This window comes from Fulmarus glacialis, unplaced genomic scaffold, assembly GCF_000690835.1.
Source record: "Fulmarus glacialis isolate BGI_N327 unplaced genomic scaffold, ASM69083v1 scaffold25289, whole genome shotgun sequence".
Taxonomy (NCBI): Eukaryota; Metazoa; Chordata; class Aves; order Procellariiformes; family Procellariidae; genus Fulmarus; species Fulmarus glacialis.
In genome coordinates, this window is record NW_009235556.1 from 4,384 (window position 1) to 27,700 (window position 23,317).

The window sequence follows — 23,317 nt, forward strand, 5'->3', positions numbered from 1 at the left end:
CAGTGTGTACAGAGCAACATCTGCCTGTGAACAGCTGGCCCGCTGAAGCAAAGCTGGGGGCTACTGCCTGCTGCTTACAATGAGAATGTTCCTCAAAACCCTAAAAAATCGCATTTAACTCACTGAAAGAAAATTCAAAAACACTTGGCATGAATGTACTCCATACACAAACCAGTACTGGGCATGTGCTTAAAGCGACAAGCACTGTCTTGAAAAATGACACTTTGCTAAATTGACAACTTAATGCTTTCACATGCATAGCAAGGCATAAACAATCACTAAGCAAACTGATCCTGGTTCATGAGTCAGCAACAGTGTGAGATGGTGATTTAGACTGAGCAAACATTTTCTCAAACGTTGGGTTGGAAAGGGTTGGCAGAGACTTTTTTTTTTTAAAATGCATTGCTCTATGTGTGAATTGCTACCCTTTCACAGATTACAAAACTGTGTTACTAAGGCACACAGCTTGCGTGAACTGCATCTACACTATCAGTCTGCCATTTAAGTAAAATCAATGTTCTTCACTCACATGAAAAGCAAAGCAACTCAACCTACTATACAGTTTTGGAATAAAAAAATGCCACATAGCCGAGAGTGGTAAGACTAAGCCCATTTTAAACATTAAGATTAATGCAAAACCAAAAATGTGTTCTCACAGTTACCCCTTACCTGCGTTGTGTTCAGAGTATTTAATCTCAGCTTTCATGACTCACCAAAATTAAATTTCAGGAAGAAAAACACAACCAAACACAGACCTTATATATTTCCATATTTTATATATACAAGAAGGACTGAGAACTTTTGACTAGCAAATTTTGCGAAGGAATCTTGACAGAACAGTACTGCGCTATGGTTTCCCAAGCTCCGTAAACAAGCCCCTCAGTGACTGAGGGAGCTTCCCTTAGCAATAGATACATTCAAATAAATTAACATTTAGTGTCAAATTGTCTCTCTGGCAAGCCCTGCAAAAAGTCAGCCAATTATAGTTCATGTGTCATGAAAACAGGTGATATCTGATAGCATTAATCAGAGCATCAAGCTTCAGAAAGCTTTTCTCCCCATCTTAAATGAGGAGTTCCGTAACGTATTTAGAGCACCGATCCAACCCCCCCAACCCCCTTCAGTTTCTATGACTGCAAAGACAGCTGCAAGTATATTCTTATCCCAGGGGCTGTTTTTCATACTGACAGACTGAATCAGCTATTTTACACGGAGGAAGAGATGTCAGTGTTTTTCCTCATCTATCCTTTCTGAGGCTATTATTTGTCTTAGATTTCCTGTAGGCAAGCAATGTGCGTTTTGGACTGTGGCTGAGTGGGCTTTCATAGCACTGAATAAACGGCAGCTGGAGAATCGGGACAGACAGTAGAAACTGTCCAACAACGACTTGACAGCTAAGACTCTTTTTAAAATACACCTTAGCCTTTAAATCTGTACTAGATGGGTCATATCCATCACCACCCAAACGGAGTTTCTTCACTGACGTGGAATGTAGCAGTTCATTTAGTGGAAGTAGCACCCAAGAGAAAGCTGGTGGCTGACTGCTCGACGAGCAGTTTGTGCTGAAAGAAAATAGTTGAGATTCATGTACCATGGGAATTCTGAAATTCCACCCAGCAGGCATACCTCCACCTTCTGGAGTCTGCCTGTAGCATTTATTTATAGTTTCAAGACAAACTGAAACCCAAAAGGGATTTGTTGTATCATCTTTCCTAGAAAGTTACTTCTCAGCAATTCAGAATCAGCCAAGGCCATCACTACCAAGACTGATTATTTTTAGTTTTGAATGCTCCACACTTTTGGCATTTCATCTTATTGAGTTGAATTTTTTAGCCTCTGCCTATGTAATAAAATTTCATTAAACATTCAACAAAGTATTTTGCAATCTTCATATAGGAAATTTTAGAATTAATATATACATCCCCAACTGTAAATCAGATGCTACATCCTGATAAACATTTATCTCTAAGTTCACAGCATTTGTGAACTGAAATCAGTCAGGGAGTGCCTTGTTTGTGAAGGACATCGCTAATTCCGCCATCGTGGTATCAAAAGACTTAAAATCCCCATGTTCCAGGAGCAAATTTTAAGTCTATCATGCTTGTTAAAAAACATTCTCAGATAAACCACTGATAAACACATGCTTTCTAAAAGACCATTTGCACTTGGAAACAATGTCAAGAACTCATCATGGCATCAGGAGAGGCTGAACTATGACAATTTCCTAACAAAACCAACGCAGAGAACGGAGAGATAATGCTTCCGTTACCAGCCAAGTCACACGCTAAAAGCTGGTCAATACTGTCCAGTGCTGTTTGGCTGGCAGCACTGAGGAATTCATTATTCACTGGGCAGGCAATCCATCTCTAGCCTCTGTATTTTTGATCCAAAGCATACCAGCATTTTCTGTTTATTTTTAAATAGCCATTTTAAGGGATTGGAAGTATCTGCACAGAGTCACCAGCGAAACTTTTTATTCTTGTTAAAAACTAGTTTCTAAAGGCATTAGCTTCTAAGTTTGCATCATCTGAACCCAGGGGGAATTGAAGTGATTAGCATCTTGCAGAACTAACCCCATTATAGCTCAATTCTGTAAGATCTGCATTTCCTGAAGTACCCACAGACAAGAATGATACTCAACATCTATTTAACACCACCATTCCTTAGATGATGGCACAAGAGATTAGCAGCTCAGATGCCAACCAGCAAAGTGCTGGTCAGTGCAATGGACACAGTTTGATTCCTACTGCAGTACTGTTATTTTGGGCAGCAGTTTTTTCTCACAGGTACATGTGCACATTCCATCTCATGGTTCCACTTAGCAGAGCTACTTCCAGACCGATGAGAATTATACTTCATTGAAGCTTAGCTGTTTGTATCAAAGTAAGAAAACCAACAAAGTCTGGGGAATTCCTGCCTACTGAGGCTGCAAAACTCCTGAATCCTTCATGCACGGTTCCTGTTGAATAGTCCTTGAAGGGCAGATACATACAGTTGTAACACTTCACAATACTTTTTAGACATTTTAAATTAAAGGCTGACACTAGCAAGCTCTTTAAAATGCCAGACTTTCTCCTTCTGTTAGTATCAGATCACAACCATGAGACAATTAAAAAAGAATCCTTGTCTGTCCATGCCTTGCTTGGCTCTACTCTGACCCTAGTCTGGTTATCTTTTTGTCCCAGCTGCACAGTGGTTTCTGACTTACATGATATGTTACATGTGCCTCAGTGGTATTCTTCTTCATTGAACGTGCCACCTGCCCAGTTAGCTTGATTTCGCAGCTGTAACCAGTATTGGTTTTCATCTCTGTCCCTATGAATTAGCAGCGGAGAGCACTAAGTAGAAACAAATTATCTAACTACAATTCTTTGGCTAGGTTGATATGCTTAAGGCTGTGCAAAAAATAGAAATGGCGGTGCTGAAGCTGCTGAAAGGCTTTTCCAAAGCTACACACGATTTCTAGCGAATACTCAACAAGCACCAAATTCACAAAATTAAGTAGTTAGCATTCAACATCCCCTAAAGACAACGTCTGGACACAAGCAGTAAAAAGGGATCTTACAGCCTGGTTCAACAGAGAGCAATTCTACAGCCCTCTAGACATCGCCCTTTCCATTTTTGCAACATCGCACGTTTATTCTGTACCCATTTAATGCAGTGTTCAGCATCTCTCAAGTGGTTATATCCTCTCTCACACACACCCTACAAAACCATGCTCCAAGTTTTGACTAGAACAGGACAACAGAACTTAGCCTAAAGCACTTTACACATCATATAGCCAGATGCGTGCTGTACACTTCATCAAAATCACTTCCCCAAGCCCCATGAGCTTCAGCCACAAAGGAACATGTTTCTACAGGAAGCTTAAAATAAAAAGGTTAAGAAGAAACACTGAGTTAAAAGTTTTATTCATTCAACATCTCACATTACAAATATTTAAAAATTATATGCATACTGGTATAAATAGTCATTTGCAAACTATTTAATAACATTAATTTTCACTAGCACTTCAACAAATGAACTCTTTAAAAAAGTAACTTGTGTTATATAACTTAGAGTAGAACATACAAAAATATGAACTTAAACGTGAAAATGACTTTAATAAAAAATGAATTACCCTTATTTAAAATGCTATAATAAATACTACAACCTCCCCATACACAGTAAAAACTATATGGAAATTCAGCCAAGTAGTACAATTAACTGACATACTTAAATAACTTTTCCTTCTGATAATATGAGCAATACATTGGGGGAAAAACATATTAGGGATTAGTAAAAACTAGACACCCACTTGCTAAAAGTTTCACTTCCAAAAAATATAACAAAAAAATCTGATGAAAATTATAAAAACTAATTATACTTTAAAATTTAAAAATATAAAAAATAAAACAGTTGAATACAATATTGTCCCAATTCTTACAATGCTATCACAGTAGCTTTAAAATAAGATAATAAAATAAAGCAAATGACCAAAACCTTTTATTCCATTTTTTTTAAAAATAATCTCAAATTTACATTAGTAGAAAGATTGATTTCTGATTCTTTTCTTTAGAAACACCAGCAAGAAAGAGGATTTACTAGAACAGTAGAAAATGACATTTTTAAATGTCTGCAATTAAAAACAAAGAATTACACTGCAAAGATCTTCCAGAAGTCTGAAATAGGTATTGCACATAACTTGAAGTTAACTTGCCACAATTCATCACATTCAAGTTTTAAATCACCTTTTAACAGAAGGTTTTAACTCTTCAAAAACAAAAGGGGTGAATTATCAAGTCTTTCCAACAGCATCCTTATAAAACGCTAAATTCATTCACTGCAAGTTTTAAATTTGCATTCTGCAGAGGTCTGTGTATGGAGAAGTATATACTATACCAAAAAGCACGGGGCAGTGGGGTTCCTTTACATATAAAATAATCAGAAACACTTTATTTTACATTGCAAAAATAACCATGTAATTACTCTGTAACTACATTGTAAATACATGGCCAGTGCCATGCTAGTGTGATAAAACTACATGCTTATTAACCCCTTTGCAAATTGAAGTGATACCCTAAGACTGGTAACCTAATTACATGTTAATTATGTTTGGAGCTACATGGTAACCCCAACTACAAATCCCATGTAATCAGAAGGACATGTAATCACTATTTAAGTACAGAGTAATGTATATAATTGTTTATGCCCTGTAAATCGAAGTGTAACCAAACAATCTGTAAACACGCTTGTCACACAATCACAAGTGAATATTAGTAGAATAACAATTTCTTACATTAGTCATGCATACTAACATTACATGCCTGCCACTTAGCAGGCTCTCTTTTATTCTTTAAATATAATTTAAAAGAGCAGACACATTTCTGCATCAAACACCTAACATCAATTTTTTATTAATATTAAAAATGGCTAAACATTCACCAAAAACGTCTGCATTTGTGTATAATTTTTAAAAACTTAGTAAGAAGCGGTAGACAATTTTGATGTTTCTTTACTTTTAAATTTCTACACTATATTTATGCATTTAAATTTAATGGGTCTAAAGACAGTGTCATTTGTCACTTTCATGCTTTTCTTCTTTAATTCTCAACTTTACATATACTATTTCTTAAATTATATGTACACCAAATACCTGGTGCTGGGCTAAGATGTTTAAGCAACATGCTTTCTTTTCTCTGCAGATTCTAAAATAGCATTGCCAGTGCACAACATCCATAATTCAAAATGTATGCAGAGCACTGAAATGTATAAAAAGCAGAATATAAGAAAATAAAATTTATTAAAATTATTTATATTAAAAAATGAAGTATATGAAGATCTCTCAGTAATAAAAGTACAAAAAGCTACTCTTTGCAATATGAAAAATTGAGGTATTGCATAAAGAGATATCCCGTCAGTGAAAAGTGTGCCTAAAAATGCTCACTGTTGGAAAAACAAGATATACAAAAGTAGTGCATAACAAATATACATTATGTGCATGACAAAATAAGTTAGCTACAAAAACACTGTACCGAAATTCAGCAGGTCATGTACAAAGGGAAAATTATTATTCAAAGCTAGTTCTCAAACAGTGTTATTTCTTGTAATGGTAACCCATCTCACCTGTTTACTGGGTAGGATCGGCACAATAGCACACCCCAAGCCACCTACAAGCATTAAAAAAATTAAAGGAACATTCCAACTATAATTATGTACTTCAGAGAAAAAAAAGTCCCTGACAATCTACACAAGAGCACTCTGCATTTGCATTACTGTTGTCAATATTTTCAGGGATTTCATTAAAAGCAGCTCCCTTTCTATACTTGACTAGTAGACAGCAAATGTCTCCATTTTGACCTTTGGAACTTGGTAAGGTATAGTTCATTAAAGCCTGTATTGAAAATAAAAACTGCTTCTCATAAAGATAATCTGGGCTGGGGGAACGGGATGAGGGGGGCCGACAAAGGCTTTTAACGGAGCAGATGTTTTCCAAGCAGTGCTGAGGCAAGTCTTTGGTTTGAGAGAATCTAGGATGGTACCATGCCACTCGGGCAGTTCAGAAGATTGCCACTAAATTTGTTTGTTTGCACACTGCTAAATAATCACTTGAGATGTTGGCCAGGGCATTAGTTCAAAAGTAATAAAAATAATATTCAGAACTACTCCTTCATTCAACTATTTCAAACTAAACCCCTGCACCCACTCTTTATCATTCAATTAACATGTACTGTGTTAATGCTTCTCAAGGTAGAACTTATTCATAATAAAGCAGGCATTAACTTAGCAATGTTGGCACTTCAAATACCTGTGTTTCTTTATTTCCCCGTATTAAGTTCTGAAGAGGTGGAATCTTAGTTGGGATTCTTTCTACAGGAAGAGTAAGAAAGGCATATGCACGCTTGCACCATTTCATGCACAAATTCAGAAAATAGTGCAAAACAAGACTTGGAAACTACTTAGGTTCATGCCTTCTGTTACCACTAAGTTAGAGGGTATTTAAAACTATCTTTACATCCAAGATGGGAAACGAATAAGCAGCCAATTTTAGTTTGTGTGACACAATGGAATATCAAAACTTCAATAAAAATCAGTGATATCCTTGAGGTATCTTTAGGTTTTCTACTTTTTCACGTCAAAATGGAGAGCAAAAGCTGGCCCCTGATGAATGTTAGTATATTAGGATATAGAGTTATATATAGCCATCAAAAATAAAATCTATATATTTATCCTTCAGGAGAGGAAATGCCAGTTAACTAGTTGTCATTACTCTAGCTTTGGTAGGATTTCTAGGGCTGTAACCAGACAATTGAATTCTCTTAAAGAAAAAAAAAAGTGCACTCCCCCCTCAGTAGTAACTTTACTCAACTTTTACATTCAGGAATTCTTAAAATGTAATCATTTTGATGAAAACAGAGTAAGCTCTGCCTATCTCATTAGTAATTTGGATGTGGGTGGTAGTCAGAGGCACAGTCAGATACATACCGAGCTAAAATTTCAGCCTCAAAACCCTTAACAGATTTTAAAAAAAGATCATTATTATAATGCTGCTTCAACTTTGCTCATGCATTTTTGTTGCTTTAAACATGCTCTTTCCTGTTGGTAGGTAAATGCTAACTTCATCTGTTGCTGGAAAAATCCGAAGTCGAAACAAAAAGGAGGCAAAAACAGGCTTCCCTGGGGGAAAAGTGTCAGAACAGACTGATAGTGTTATTGTTACACGGTTATTTTAATAAAAGTATTCTTATGTTCTTTATTAACAATAATTTAATTAAAAACCCAAAATACTCTATTGTTTCAATTCTCTTTTCTTAATATTTTTCTCTCTCCTCTAAGAAAATGTTGCATGAAATTAAGTGTTCTCTCGGTAGTAAAGACAAGAGAATGCAACTCACTTGCAACGTTATCAATACGAAAAGGAGTTCCCAATACAGTTTTCAATGACAAGATTCTACAAAATACCCATATTATAGGTCATTCTTTCATTATACTATTGTTAAATTACAGACTACTACAAAAGGACATGCTATCTTGAATAAGAGAAAGGGTAGGGTGGGGTAGGGACAATCAGGATAACAGAAGAGTGCACTTAATTTGAGGCCTGCATATGAGCACTGCAGTGATCATTTAGTTCCAGCGGAATGAAATATGTCTTGGGCGATCTCCTCCCTCCTTCACCAGGGGCTTGTGGAATTCCCTGCCAGCGCGTGAATGGATAGCAGCCCAGCAATATTCACAGTAATACTGCAGACAGGTAACATTAGCACAGAAAAACGGAGCAAATTTTCCACCACAACGGGCCCCCTGACATTCATCACAAAGCTGATCATCCAAGACATATGGCTTAACTTCCACCTGTATTCAGAAAATGAGAAGAAAGTTTACAATTCTTAATAACAATGTAGATAATGACAATTCCACACTATTTAGTATCTGTGTACTAGCAGGATTGCGATCACAGTTCTGTAGTAGGGAACATCACACTCAAGAATTTTCCCCCTCATTACACATGATCATCATCATTAAACACCCAAAACTACAGGCACTTAACTGGAGAACAATCCTGTTCCCACTGTCCTCCTTTGATCCTTAAAAAAACCCAGAAGCCAATGCTGACCATCAGTATCACACATGCTGTCACTGATTTACAGAAAGGACCAATCAACCTATTGTTACAGAACTGATACACAGACTCACATCAAAACCCTGGAGAATTCTGGGGGTTTATTTTTAAGTACGGTGATGCACAATTAAGCTCCTACCTTTTCAGGTAGGAATGTAAACTGTTTACACAACACTGTAACTGCAGATTAAATATGCATGTGGTCTGCAAATTTCAATGTCTGAATTTCCAAGTTTAAAAAATTTCATTTATTATCTTAATAAACAGCACATTTCTGTTTTCTTCTTCTGTGGCTTAGTCCTCTCAGCAAAAGGAAACCTACCTAATCTTGTTGGCATCAAATGAAAAGCTTAAAATGGGACTGATGGCCACCTACGCTGTTGGCATTAAGGGCCAGATGATGAGCAGTAATTCAGTACAGCATACAAGAAAGGAGAAGAAAAATTTCAAGTTCTTAACTGATAATGACTCACAGGAACTTACCAGCTGGTGCTCCAAGGATATATCTACACTGCAACATCTGCAGGCTACTAGCTTTTAATCTAGGCATTTGCATACCAAAACCAAGCCTGCTGTACTGTGGGCTACAAAACCCTGCTCAACAGCACTCCAGAGCACTTTCTCTGTGACAAGGCAAAGCTTGCTGCTCGAGTATCCCAGCTGGGTAGAGCACAGCTCGTTTAGACATGCCTATATGTTTAAATCACAACTGCAGCACTGCCATCCCCTAAAGGCTCAGTTTCACCTCAAAACCAGTAATCACCTCCACTCCCATTCCTTTGCTCTACAGAACTGTAAAAGGTCCATGTGACATATCAGAAGTGCAACACAAAACTTAAAAAAACCCCAAAATGTTAAAAAAGTATAGGTACATCTAGAAGTGCTTGTGAGCCTTCTCTGAAGCTCATGTAATTAGGCGTTTTCACAAGCATTTCCAAATATCCAGACTGTGACTCGTGTCTCTACCGTAACTTGGGTCTCTACTGTTAACCTGTTATCTCTACATCTGGCTCCTTTCTGTATCTCACAAATCTCAGAGGTATGCCAGCTCATTCCGATAAGGACCTTCACAAGTTCCTGGGGTTTTTAAACTTACCCAATTTTATCACAGTCCAGACAGGGCACTGCAGTAGTTTGATGCCATTTGTGCTTTAGTACATATAAACTACTTGGAGACAGTACAGCAGCCTTTTTTTTGGCCTCAGTTTTTCTCCTCTTCCACTGCTAGAGTTCTGTTTCTCAAACACCCCTCCATGCCAACTCAGAAGAATGAAATTGTAAAAGAGCAGAGGCAGACAAATATTCCTAACACCATATTCTCCCTTCATCACCTAGTTTGCTATGTAGTTTGAGGCTGGGTATTCATTGATGAGTGTTGTCTTCTACAAGTGCTAAGAGGAGAACCTACAAAGATGCTATGCATACCGCCTTAACATGGCAATTCTGCTGCTCTGTTATGTCTACTCAGCCATATACAGAGGCCAAACTACAGCACAGGTAATTACACCTCTGCTTGCTTTAGCCTGTTACTGCGGCACTGGTTTTTATGCAAGTTTGCAACCCACAGATAACAGTCAGAGTCCTCAGCCCATTTATTTAGTGTGTGCTGAAGTGCATGTGCCAAATACGGCCTGCAATTATTACTTGTGCTAGGTGTATCGAGGTTGCCGAACTACAGAGAAATAGCTTAAATTACAGCAACTTCGTCAGGCACGCTTAGGGTGGCAGCACTCATCAGAAGCTTTGCAGTGGTGGGTGCTGCAGGCCACTGAGCATTTAATTTGCATTGTCTCTTTGAAGGGCACACCCTTTAGCAGCACCTCCTTGCCTAATTTTACAGGAAATCCCTTGTTGTTACTAATTTTATTTTTATTTTTACAGAAAAACTTCATTAGAAAAAATTATTCATAAAAGTAGTATTGCCATATTGCCACTGTTGCTCTTTTGTATCTCATGCACCCAAGCCCTCTTATAATGAATCCTCTGAGCACTTACCCTCCCACATTTCTTCTTAACTACACACAAAATGGGGAAATAAGGAGTGGGAGGAGAGAAGGAAGGGGAAATAGATTGCAAAATCTTTGCTAGAGTTCACAAGTACTTACTTAAATTTGTAGTCCCACCAGCTTCAATGGACCTATTCACCCAAGTGTCTGCTTATGCAAGCAGAAGTTGCACAAGGGCGGCCCAAATTATTTGTTCAAAGCCGTACAGAACTTATTTCAGAGCCAAGATTAGAACAAAGACATTCCAATTCATAGGCCCACAGTCAAATTGTTGTTACAATTCTTCTACCCAAGCTTTATAGCCAAAGCAGAAGTGAAACGATAATCAGCTAATAAGCCAAGTTTGGGGGGTTTTCCTCTGTAGTAATTATAAAATTAAGATCAATAATGACAGTCATATAAGAAAAATCCAGAGACAAAGCATAAATCAGACAGAACAGTAGATGTAAGTCTCCCGTCTTTTGAGAGTTTCTCAAAATTGCGGCCCAAAGATCACTGTAATTGGCAAAGTCATATTGTATACAGGTGAGAGGGCAGAGGCAAGCAAACTGCAGACCCATTTGGCATATTCCTTTAATTTATAATAATAAAGGATTAAAATAACCAGACACAGCCTTTACGTAAGCTGCGGAGGATGACTGTGAGGCTGTAATGCACACTAACGAGTTTACAATGCATTACTATGATTCTCTCTAGGAACACCCACCACACCATGTGTAACACTAGGGCCACATTCTGCCCACTCTCTCAAAAGATGCAGAACAGGAGTAAGAACTGCTCCATCCTTGGCAGATAGCTTACTCCCTGACATTATACAAACACTACAAGTGCAAATACTTGCAGTGGGAGTATATGACGAGTGCAATATTCATATAAAGGGCAAGGCAGCTGACATGCTTCCCATTAGGCTGAGCAATTTGAGAAAGTCTGCTTCACAGTTGCCTCCCACGTTCAGAAGCAACAGCTCTGTACCAGTCCTTCATTTTTATTCTGTGTTGTATCTAAGTGGCACAATCTAACCCTAAATATGCAATTAATCTGATATAACATTTACAGTCTTCACAATGGCACACATTTACATGGAAAAGCATTTCTAGAGAAAGCACTGAACGAAAATAGATTATGCTTGAAGACCTTACCCGTTTATCTATCTCTCCATGCTGCAGCTGAACAAAGCGAGCACTGATAGCAGCTATGTAACTCTGTTGATTAGAAAATGCAACCCGCCCAGCTCCTTTTGGGTACTTCAGCTCAGGGTCTGTGTCAATTCCAGCATAGCACACCCCTCCATACAGCCGATCCATTATCATTGCAAGTTCCACTAAACCAAAAAGGAAAACGAAACAGTGGAGTAGACTTGGTAATTTTTTCTAAAAGCATCAAATGAAACAGTCCATTTGTATTCATGTCCCCCACTATAAGTGTCAAGAACACTTAATACTTCCCTTGCTGAAATAACTTATTCCCCCCGTGGCTGCCCCAATCAGACTGCATATTCAACACGCCCAGTGCTGCGGAACACAGAGTGTACCTGCTCGTAAAGGCCGAGGAACACCACCAACAAAAATGGTTTTTCGTGGGTCAAGAGGCTGTGAACCATCCATAACAAAATCACTATCACTAAGGTTCCAAGGCCGGATCTGAACCTATGGACAGAAAGCCTTTTTTTTAACCATTCACAATTCAAAGTATCTCAGTAATATAAATTAGAACAGTGTCCTACAAAGAAGAAAACCTCTTAAACGGCTGTACTTTCTAAATTCATTTTCTACGCGTTCAGCAATCATTTCTCAAAACGAAATGGTAATAAGCTCTGCTAAGACAGACCACTTGATCATACTAAATTTCACCACTTCCTGGTTACCCAAATTTCTGGGAAAAAACTCACCCTCTACTTACCATTTACTTAATCATGACTGAACTGTGCTGTATGAACCACATTGGTGCATACGTATCTACGCTATTCGTGTTGTTCTAGCCAAGTGTAAGCACTAGACTAGCGTTATCTCAATGCAACAGGCTCCAGTGCGCAAAGTTGCGTGTTTATTTACTATGCAAAACTAGCTGCTTTATATTTGCCTACAGCTGGTCAAATTTGAAGTACAGGAATATAGCAGAAGTCTCTCCAACTATAAACAGACTCGCATCAGCCCCAAAACTATTTGTACTAATAATCTACAGTTCAATGCCACGTTACGTTTTTTTGGATTTGTCTCTGTCAAAACATGTTACATGCAACACTCAGACAATATGAAATCTACATTTTATTCAATAATAAGCATAAAATACCTGTCTGGAAATATATTTATTACATCAGCAATGGTGAAATTTAGCAAACCTTTTTCTAAAAAAAAAATATTAATTCTAACTAGACTAAAAACCTTCATAATGTCTAGTTTAAAAACAAGTAAGTTGGTCTTCTCTTTGAGAACTTAATTTGACACCTTAAAGAAATTTAAACATTAGCACTCTGAAGACAGAAAAAAGGAAAAAAGGCATATGAAGAGAACAATTTCTGGTTATCATACAGGAATTGTGCAGGCCCTGACAATTCTACCTACCGGTTTGTCTTTGATAGTGGGGCTGGAAACACAAAGATAGAGCTTTCCATCTTCTTCAATACATGCATCAATCAGTGCCTGAACAGAGCTTTCATCTTGGAACAGCAAAAATGCATATCCTACAACAGGGAAAACAAACACGTAACTTCTTTTGTCTATTTGCCTATAGGATAATAATTTAACCCAGAATTATGTTTGGCACCATGTCATCATGCTACCATAGAGTAAAGGACAAACTAAGATGCTCTCACACATTTCCAACCCAGCCTCCTGCAAGTCCTCCGCAGAGACATGAAGAAAGCAGAGAACTTGCTGATCAGCACACTCTCTCCCCATTTTCTTCGAAAAGGGTAAGCCAGCGGTATGAACTAACAAAAGCTACAGCTGTAGAAGCAAACTTGCCAGGATGGTTGTTAATATAAGGCACAAATCCTTCCCAGCTTCTATGGAGGGCATTTAGTCCCCTTAAAGAGGACTAGTCTTGACTATTATTACAAAAATGAAGAACAACAAGGGGAGGAAAAGGAAAATGGAATAAAGTAAAACCAGGAAGTTAAGGAAGAATTCTTTTAGTGCAGAGTAATTGCAAAGCCACATTCAGAATTCCACAAGTTTATAACAATCCCAAGGATTTAACTTTTTTCCCCTAAACATTGGGTCAATGTCACAAAACTCTTGTCTAAAACGGAGTCTTATCAAGACAAATGATTCTAAAATGCTCGTATGTTATTGGTTATCAGATATTTACCTTTAGGAGGAAAATAAGATTTGCTCTCTGCCTTGTGTGGCCAGTCTACAATCAAAGGTCCAAAGCGACGAAAACTAGCAGTGATCTCATCTGTAAAAAGAGAAGGAAAAAGACACAAATTGAAATTAAAATAAATTGACTGGAAGACATTTGAAGAATACTGATTTCAGGTAGCTTCATCCTATAAATAAACATTCTGTGACCCTAAAAGCAATGCTTACTAGCTGATGGGGAAGCTTTATGACGAGTCAGAACACACATTAGAAAACAAGACAGGTCAAAGATCAAGCTTTTCTTTCTACTGATGATTAAAAATAAAAGCTCATAACCCACTAATTCGCAGAAATGGAGTCACTGCATCTACACAGCTATAATAACCCAGCTTCAACTATTCTCGCACAAAGAGTTTAGAGACAATTTGCTGACTCGGTAGTAAGCAATCAGCTCTGCCAATATGCCTTATAATTGCAGAAAGACTGGAAAAAAATTAAGGGACTATCACAAGACCCAGCCATGCCTGTTTGTATCACATGCCAGTGCCACATGTGCAAACACTATCTGAGCTTGACCTCAAACTATCAGAGTGCATAGTTATGTAATTTTATAGGAGAGATGGCAAGAACGTATTACTATATCAAGCAATTCTTGCATCCATTTCAATTCTGCCTTTGACCTCAAATTACTGGTATAAATTTGCATATGTTAGTCCCATAGAAGTCTTCTAGTCGCAATCCTGTTGTTCTTGAAATTGAGTGATTATTCCCTTTTCCTTCTCCACAAACACGCTTGAACCATCGCTAGTTAAAGTTCTCCGGACAAGAATTTTTCATTAAAAAATTGAAACAAAAAGAACAAACTTCACATTGCTGGAGCATCATCTAAATTGGCACGCTGCTCAACTGTATCCTGTTTACAGTATTACAGGGCTTTCTATACTAGCACACTGTTGGGAGTTCCTAATACACAATTTAGAGGATCTTCACCATCCTCAAATTCAGTTAGAAATCTGAAAAGGTGTTACTAATTGTGTCTTTTTCAGTTTGTTTACACTCTTTGATGACATTACTAATGAAATAGCAACTGACAATCCACTGTACGGACAGCTTCTTTGTGCACTACAGATCATCAGGAATGTATACAGCAATGGTAATGTGTCAAGGTTACATGCTGATGAAGATATAAACCAAGGAGAACAATACTTACTACATATCTATTCTTAAAATAGATCTCCATTCAGAACAGCACTTAACACAAATTTAATGTTAAAGCACATACATAAAATGCTTTCTAGAAACAGGATTTTAAAAAAATGAAAAATTCAGCTGTGATGTAGATTTTAAATCATATACTCTTTATTCTAATTCACACTTGTGCATTTAACAGGAAGAGCGCTGACAGAAGCAACTCTGAAAAATTCAAGCTACTCTCCTAGCACAGGTTAGGAAAGGTCCTATTCTTCAATAGCTAGGGTCCACAGAGACCAAACTATTCATGTGCTCATCTGCTTTTAAAACAACAAAGGTGACAAAGTTAAAAAACAAACAAAACCCCAACAACAACAAAGGGAGAGACTGTAAGATCATTTTTCCTCTTATAAACACCATGTTATATTTGACCTTTTAATAATAAAGTAGCTCTTATGTTTGACATGAAAGTCAGGTTGTCATGTCACAGTAGCACACACTGCAGTGCATTACAATCACTCTCCCTGACACAAGGAGTAGGTATTAAAACGATTCTGTGATTACGAAAAAGCAACTTTTCAGATTTACAGTTGCTCTATTTCTTTAACCACCATCCCAGCACGTTCATACAAAGCGACTGCAGAACTCTGGTGAAATGAAGCTTCACAACACTTGTGCATTATATATATATTTTTTTTTTAATAACAACTGCAGTATTCTATTAGTCTGTATGATGGACCCACCACAAATTCCTGGTTCCTCACTGTATTCAACTGCCTCTGTACAGATTCGTTCCTGTCTGAGTCCTCATCATGCACACATTAGAAGCTACCACAGGACATAATTATTGCTGAAAACTTCTGAGAACTACACATAAGCATCCAAATAAAGAGCTATGACTTACTATGCCATACAAACTTTACAAAACTACTAGCAGTACTTTTTCTACTACTGGCTTCTGGTGCCTATACAATGATTGCAATGTATTTATGAGTTTCAACAGGTGATACTTACTTGTTTATTTTTGCACCACTATCCCTTTTTTATAATTTTTATACTGTAAAAGTCAGTTAAATGTGTGGTAACATGATTTTGTTCTTCAATGACAGAATAATGCTATAGTCTAAACTAGTTTTGAATTATCTCACGTTTGCCATGGACTGAAAGTGGTAACATGCAAAGATCCATTTACATATCAAAGCTTTTCTGTAGAGTTCGGAAAACAATCATTCATTAGCTAACAGACAAAAAGTTTCACACCACAGTTTTGTCATTAAGCCAGAAGGAGCTTTTCTGGATAAGATTTTCTGGGCGCACCTTCATCAATATCTGGTGGCAGTCCGCCAACAAAGACTTTACGGGAATACCGTTCCACTCTTTCTCCATTCTGATGGGAGAAGCAGTGAGGTGATCCTAAACCACTGTGAAGGGTCTGATCCCCACGTCCATCATCCAAGAACCCGTCTTCCATTGGAAACAGTGAAGACTGACCTGAAGAAGGGGTTAAAAAAAACAAAGAAGGAAAAAAAAACATACTAACAGAACAAAGCACACACTGTTTAAGTAATTTTTAAAAAATGCGCTAGTTGCTGCATTAGCAGTAGAACTGTTTGCAATCTTCCCTTTTAATGAGCAGTTATGTTCTCAATTTCATATGACCCTCATAGTTTTCAATATCATTCAATAATTCAAATGCATTATTTCAGAGAAAAGGTTGCTACCTTCTTCATAACCGCATTACAACTAAAGAAAATTTGAAACAAAACAGTACTTCTAATGGATGCTCAAGTTGACCATTTATCCATAATATTTCATGTTTCCAATTAGATTTCTTTTTAAAAGGTGTAAAAACAAAGAGAATATAAGCCAAATTTTTTTCTGGGACTTTTCCAATAGCAGACATCACTAAAACCTAAGCCATATATATAATTTTCCAGTGAACAGCTTCTTACAATGAGTAGATACAATTTCACAGTGCAGATGGGAAAACAAGAATTCTACCAGCTAAATATATTACACATTTAAATTACCTGATATCAAAACATATCATAAACCGCCCACTTCTAAGTAACAAAAATATCCTGATAAAAACAGGAAGACCCACTGTAATTTACTGCAAATGAAGACTGAAAACTAGGCAATACCGTGTCATTCCTAGAAGCAAGTTTACTTAAGATGTTACAACAGAGTTTCGTTAATGGACTCACTCTAAGAGAAAATGTTGAAAGCATGCTTCTCCTCACAGCCCAATATTCTTCTATGATAATGCTTTACCATAGATTTCCTTAATAATATTTATTTCTTTTAAATAAGATTCTTCGATTTGTAAATGCAACTGTATAATACCATAAATAGAACACAAAAGCTGATCTCTTCCATGAATTCATCCTTTAGTTATAGTATTCAATATCTAGACAACAAACTGAATAGACTTCTACTCATTTAAGGAGCATTTTAGGAATAAACAAATATACATAGGGAAAGTAAGCAAATAAATGAGGTGTGCTACAAGTTTTAGGATACATTTCCTTTTGCCTATGATGCAATATACTATGTCTGCTTTATCAGAATTCATTACAATCTACCACAGTAATTTATTGGTAAGGTTAATTTATCCTGCTCTTGCTTCCTTCCTTTGAAATAAATTTATTTTAAAAAAGAAAACATCTTGAAAACAGAAAATTTGACCAGTTCCAATATCCAGACATTTTCCATGCAAAAATCAAACAGCTAGCAAGTTGAAAGAAAAAAATACAATAAAACCACAGTCCACAGAATTTACACGAATAAAAAAATGGAAGGCTCGGTCAGCTTGCTTTATGTGAAATTTCAAGAATCTTTGTACACCTTTAATTAAAATAAAAATAACTATAATCAAGCCTATTTCTGTAGCTAGGCAAACCTGTTTCCTACTATGATAAAAATATTGTAATACAGACTTTAACATTATTTTGTTTTCCCTAATGAACTGATGCACACATCTTTTGTTTCATCTCTTAAGACCCCAATCCTGCAGGTATTGTTGGAAGGGAGCAATTCTCCATACCTAAAAAACCTTTTCAGGTTCATCAGCATTACCACTGCTGTTAGATAATTCAACATGCCAGCTTGCAGGATCTGGTTCTTTAATCTAGCAGGCCAGGACATACATTCACTATAGTCTATGCTGCGTCAAGAAAACCATCAGCCCCCAGCAGAACCAAAATAAACTTCTCCAGCATTGGCATTCATAACATACACACAAACACAGCAACATAGCCCTCCAGTGTAACAAATCATATAGATGATGTCCACTGTAAGGATTGTGATAATTTCAGCCTCAATAGTACTACTGTGGAGTACTACCTAATTCAGTTAAAATGTTTATTTATGGCATGCAGACTATGTAAACTTATGTGAAACTGATGCTTTATAATCTTAAATTTTGGAGTTTGCCCTCTAGTAACAACTTAATGTTATTTCTCCCATGAGACATTGTCAACATTAGAAAATTAAATAGGAATATTGTTACCTCGCCTTCTCCCATATGTCCTTGCTGCATGTTAAATGAGAAAGAAAACAGCCTTTCAAACATTGTTATAAGGACCAAAAGACCTTGTTTATCGCCTTTATACTAACTCAGTGATTCTCAAGCCTCTTCATACTCTAGGTCATTTAAAATGGTGTTCACAAGCTGACCTCCCCCACCGCCCGCAATACCATGCCTTCCTTGCACCATCTCTGTTACTTATCGATAAAACATGTTGATACGAGGCTGACAAAGTACGTATGTATACTCAAAGAGACTTTTTGAAAACAATTTTAGTTCTTAATTTGCACATTTTTTTTTAATCTATTCCTTAATCCTCTGCTGGGTGTATGCCTATAAGTAAATGGATTTTTTCTCACGCGCCAGGTCTCCTGACACATACTGCAACGCACCATGTGCTCTACCTTGCCAAGTTCAAGCATTCTCTAATACTGACCTTCATCTGAACTGTAGGAAAAGCCCTAACACAAGGAAAGTGGAGGACTATTGTGTTAATTTCTGTTTTCAAATTAGTTTGCTATAAAAGCTTTGCACAACCCACAAAATCCTTGGTTAAATTATTACTGGCAAATAACCAGCTGAAAAACTTAAAGAGAAAACATCTGGGCCACTAAAACTGCCTTTCAGACCTCCTGCAGTCTGTGTACAACAGTATATATTCTCTCATACTAACGTAGTACACTTCGCTGTAATTATTCGACAGCTACCCACTGCTTCCTACTTTTCATTTACCAAAACAAATCAATTCTACCACTAAAAAATACAACATTTTTCTGTCCTGGCTTCCAGGACTCACTGTCACAGTATGGCCAAACTTTCTAATCAAACTTGCACATTCTTTCTCTTTTAATCTCATTAAAATCTGTGTCTGAAAGCAGGCCAACTGTTTTCAAAACTTGGTTTCTCCTGGCAAGTACTATGAGAAACTCTGAGCGCATCATGCTTTTTATTTTGCTTCCTCATTCAAAATTGAGGCTGACAACTAGTTTAAGCATTTAAATATTTGTAAACCACAACAGAACATGAGTCGTTTCCTTTCAAAATAAAATTATATCAATCCAATTTACTTCATGATTATTTAACATCTGTAAGATCATTTTACTTCTCTGATCTTTTGCTGATAGAGATACTCACAATGAACACCAAGAATACAAAATAATGAAGCCCTAGTCTTCAGACTGGAGCATACTCTCGAGCGTTCACACAGGTACTGGCTTTATGGGAGAATCTTAAAGGCTGAGGGCCTTTACAAGTATAATTTTTCCATGGTAATTTTGAATTTAGAAATCCAAGATGCTCATATAGTCCTCAAAGTAGAAAGTTTTAAGGAACTTGTCTTTCATGGAAAGCAATCAGCAATCTTACTGCATTTCTGACAAAGCTCAGAGGCCTTTGCACGTTTTAGAAAACATCAAGCACTTTCAAAACCAGCTCTGCCTATAAAGCCATAAAAATCTTGCTTGTGGTTTCTAAATTACTAACAAACCCACACAAACTCCTTCACTCAGTACACCCATTCTTGGCAACAAAGCATGCAGCAGAGATACGATTCCCACTGCGGATGTGTGACCACAATTTAGGTCAGCAGACTCCTCACTGTTTTGCCACCTGTGTCACTCAAGGCAATAGGATTTTTCTCCTTTACCAGTATGGAAAACAACAAATAAAGCTCAGCAACCAGCTAGGAAGTATTTCCAGTGCCAAATACTACTGAAGAGGTTTTGAGAACCAAATACTAAGATTTTTTTTTTTCTTCTTAATTTGCTTATTTTCTGCATTTGCTTCATCTAACCCACAAAATACCAACATTTGACATTTCAAAACATTTCTCAGGAGCCACAGTTTATAAACTACCCCAGTGCAGCACAGATACAAACTTTCTCTGCTCATTGAATTCAGAGCTCATCACATGCCATTAATTTCACACAATGTAATACACAACACGAAACTAAAGAATGCTCTTTTGGCAGGCCAGGAAGACAGCTAACTGTGATCTACCAATTCTGTCTCTGGCTTTCATAATTTCATATTAAGAGAAATCTTTGCTATAGGAATACCCTAGCTAAGCTGCAACATAAACAAAGCCTTAAGGTAACTGCTACCAACCAAAGAAAAAGATTTAATTCTGAAGATCAGGATGCTTGCCTGTCCCCGGCTGAGAAATGAGACAACTACAATGTTGGTTTGGATTCCTCAAATCTATTTTTCCTTTCCCCATTTCTTCAACATTTGAGATAATTGCATAAAGGGCCTAGGACAGATTTACTAATCTCACAAGATCTTTGAGCAAGAATTATGTTACAAAACCTAAACAATACAAAGTGTTTATGCAACCGGTTCAACTGCTTATTAATAACTTAGGCAGAAATATTTTTCCGATAAAATCAGTCTGAAATTTAAAATGCTATTAGCAGCTGCTTCAATTATTTTGTCACCTCAGCCCTCGTGCAACACTCCTTTCTATGTAAGAAATAAAGCCAATGATCCTTTGCAAAATCTGCTGCTTTTACTGTCTTTCACTTTCAGGAACTTAATGAATAAGCAACCCACTCAAATTTTTGTGTCTTTTCTTCATTTGAGACACTTAATGGGCTCCTCGCCATCTCCCTCTGTTTTTTTTTTTTTTTAACTCTCATCTTTTATGTCTAATGTACCTCCAATTACATGTGTTGAGCTTTCTTCCCTCTATAGGAAGCACCAAAAAGACTGTCAGCATGTTGTGTATGCGCATGTGTATACACATGTACACATATACACATTGCATGCGTATACACATGCAATTCTGTATAATGTACACAGTTCCCAATGACAAACATATTCTGCTGAGGAAGCATGAAAAATGTATGCAGGAGTCCTAAATCACTTAAACCCCAAACTTACTACAAGGTTGTCCTGCAAAAAGTGTGTCCAGGCTGAGCACCTGGCGCTCTTTAATGGTTCCTGCTGCCTTCCACTCTGCAGGATGGTAGCAATTTCAGATGTATTTTGTGCCATTAACTGTGGAAGATTTACACAAAAAGGTCAGCTCAAGAGCAGACTGTTTAAAGCAAAGGGACCAGCGAGCAAGATGATCCATATCTCCTGTGAACACCATCGCAACTTTCTAAGGCCATGTTACAACTAGGAGAATTATACAAGCATCCATACTTAATATTAATGTAAACATCATAAAACCCTGAAATGGACAGAGCGACTGAATGCTCAAAGTTAAATTATGGTTGTACCTTCATTCTCACTACCTTGCTATAGTTGGTTTAAGACATTTAAAGTCTAGATCGATGCAATACCTGTCCAGTTCTGTACCTAATTTATAACTTTAGTCCAAGAGCTCCTAAGGCAGGGATTCTGTTCTTTACCTTGGCACAGAGGCCACTATAGTAACACAGTGCAATCTTTTACATTAGTCATTGATACGCTCTCATTTCTTTCCTCTCAAAGATCAAATCAGACTAGCTTCATTGGTGAGTTCCAAGGAATTTCAGGTTTCTATGCACATTAATCACTGAAGTTACCAGAGAAATATTTTTGAAATTTAAAAGGGACAAATATTCATGTTGACTTTTTACATAACCTGACTGTGAGAACAAGTAACACCCTTCCACCAGGCATTAGCTCTACCACTTGAGACAGCTTCCCACCATCCAGCTCCAGGAAAGCCAGGAAACTTACGTCAATTTGCATATACTCTTTCATATTCTACACCAATCATACAGGCTGTAGGAAAAATATTCAAGCTGAACAAGATTTTGCTGAAGTGATCCCAATTTCATAAGCTTTCATGAATGAAGTAATGATTTTAACTGCTGATTTTTAGGGACAAAAATGACAAGCAAGAACGTGAGGTACAAACGAGGGAACACTACAGGGGAAATGGGCTACAACTCTTGCAGATGAAAGCAGTAAAGAGTAGAAGGGAAAACAAAGCCTTTATACCATCATCAGCTATTTGTTAAGTATTATATAAATGGAGAAAAGTGCAGGAGTCCAGATTTTTAAAATAAGAGGGATAATAAGGTTTTCTCTAAAACTATCTTGAAACCTCTCCATATTATTTTAAAAACTTTTAACTGTAGATGGTCATAGGTGGCCAGTTTCTTATGTTGGAAGGCAAATATCATCAACACACAAACACAGAGTTTCAAACTTTCACTGAAACTGTTTACTCTGCTAGTCATTTTCTTCCCCTAAACAGAAGATAGGGAGATAATTTGGTGCTGGTCTGTCTTCCGTTTCACTTAGGACTTAACTTTTAGAGAAACAGAAGTATCGAAGTTTCTAAATTAGATTATTTCTAAATGTGAGCTAAATATCCTTGAATCTACTATAGAAAATATTTATGCTTTCTTGAGTTTTATTTTTAAATTATAGAAAAATAATTGAAGTACAATCTGGTTTTGCCATTCTAACAGCAAAGCCTTGTTTCTAAATTATTCTACATTAAACTAAATTTTGTAATTGTAGCAAGATTAACAATGCTGTGCACAAGGCCATTAAAATACGAACTATAGTATTTTATTACCTTTTTTTTCCTACTACTCCCTGAGGGCACGTAGGGTTGATTGTAAGTCAAGAGTTAGATTTTATCATCACTTCATGTTTCACAATGCATTTCATACGTAATGCATGGACCACATGTTTCTGCCACAAGTACATTTCACAAGAAGTTCTCTAAGGTTGTCTCAAGCCC

The 23,317-nt window shown here is 37.0% G+C and overlaps 1 protein-coding gene across 1 annotated transcript; it reads right to left on the minus strand.

Moving 5' to 3' along the window:
- Nucleotides 1-7,517: 7,517 nt before the first annotated feature.
- On the minus strand, nucleotides 7,518-21,724 carry LOC104071706 (cytoplasmic polyadenylation element-binding protein 4-like). The gene is made up of 8 exons (XM_009586084.1): nucleotides 21,643-21,724; nucleotides 18,613-18,636; nucleotides 16,419-16,592; nucleotides 13,918-14,007; nucleotides 13,170-13,288; nucleotides 12,140-12,254; nucleotides 11,748-11,929; nucleotides 7,518-8,334 (listed from the first exon to the last, which is right to left on the minus strand). The coding sequence occupies exons 1-8, from the start codon at nucleotides 21,722-21,724 to the stop codon at nucleotides 8,107-8,109; spliced, it is 1,014 nt and encodes a 337-aa protein (XP_009584379.1). The 3' UTR covers nucleotides 7,518-8,106.
- Nucleotides 21,725-23,317: the final 1,593 nt, after the last annotated feature.

Excerpts from the sequence above, each read along its gene's own strand:
- LOC104071706 (XM_009586084.1), bottom strand. The coding sequence starts at position 21,724 with ATGGTGTTCACAGGAGATATGGATCATCTTGCTCGCTGGTCCCTTTGC. Across the intron at positions 16,593-18,612 it reads GACATATGGGAGAAGGCGAG|GTCAGTCTTCACTGTTTCCA; the intron begins GTAACAATATTC and ends CCCCTTCTTCAG. Across the intron at positions 14,008-16,418 it reads GCCACCAGATATTGATGAAG|ATGAGATCACTGCTAGTTTT; the intron begins GTGCGCCCAGAA and ends CTCTTTTTACAG.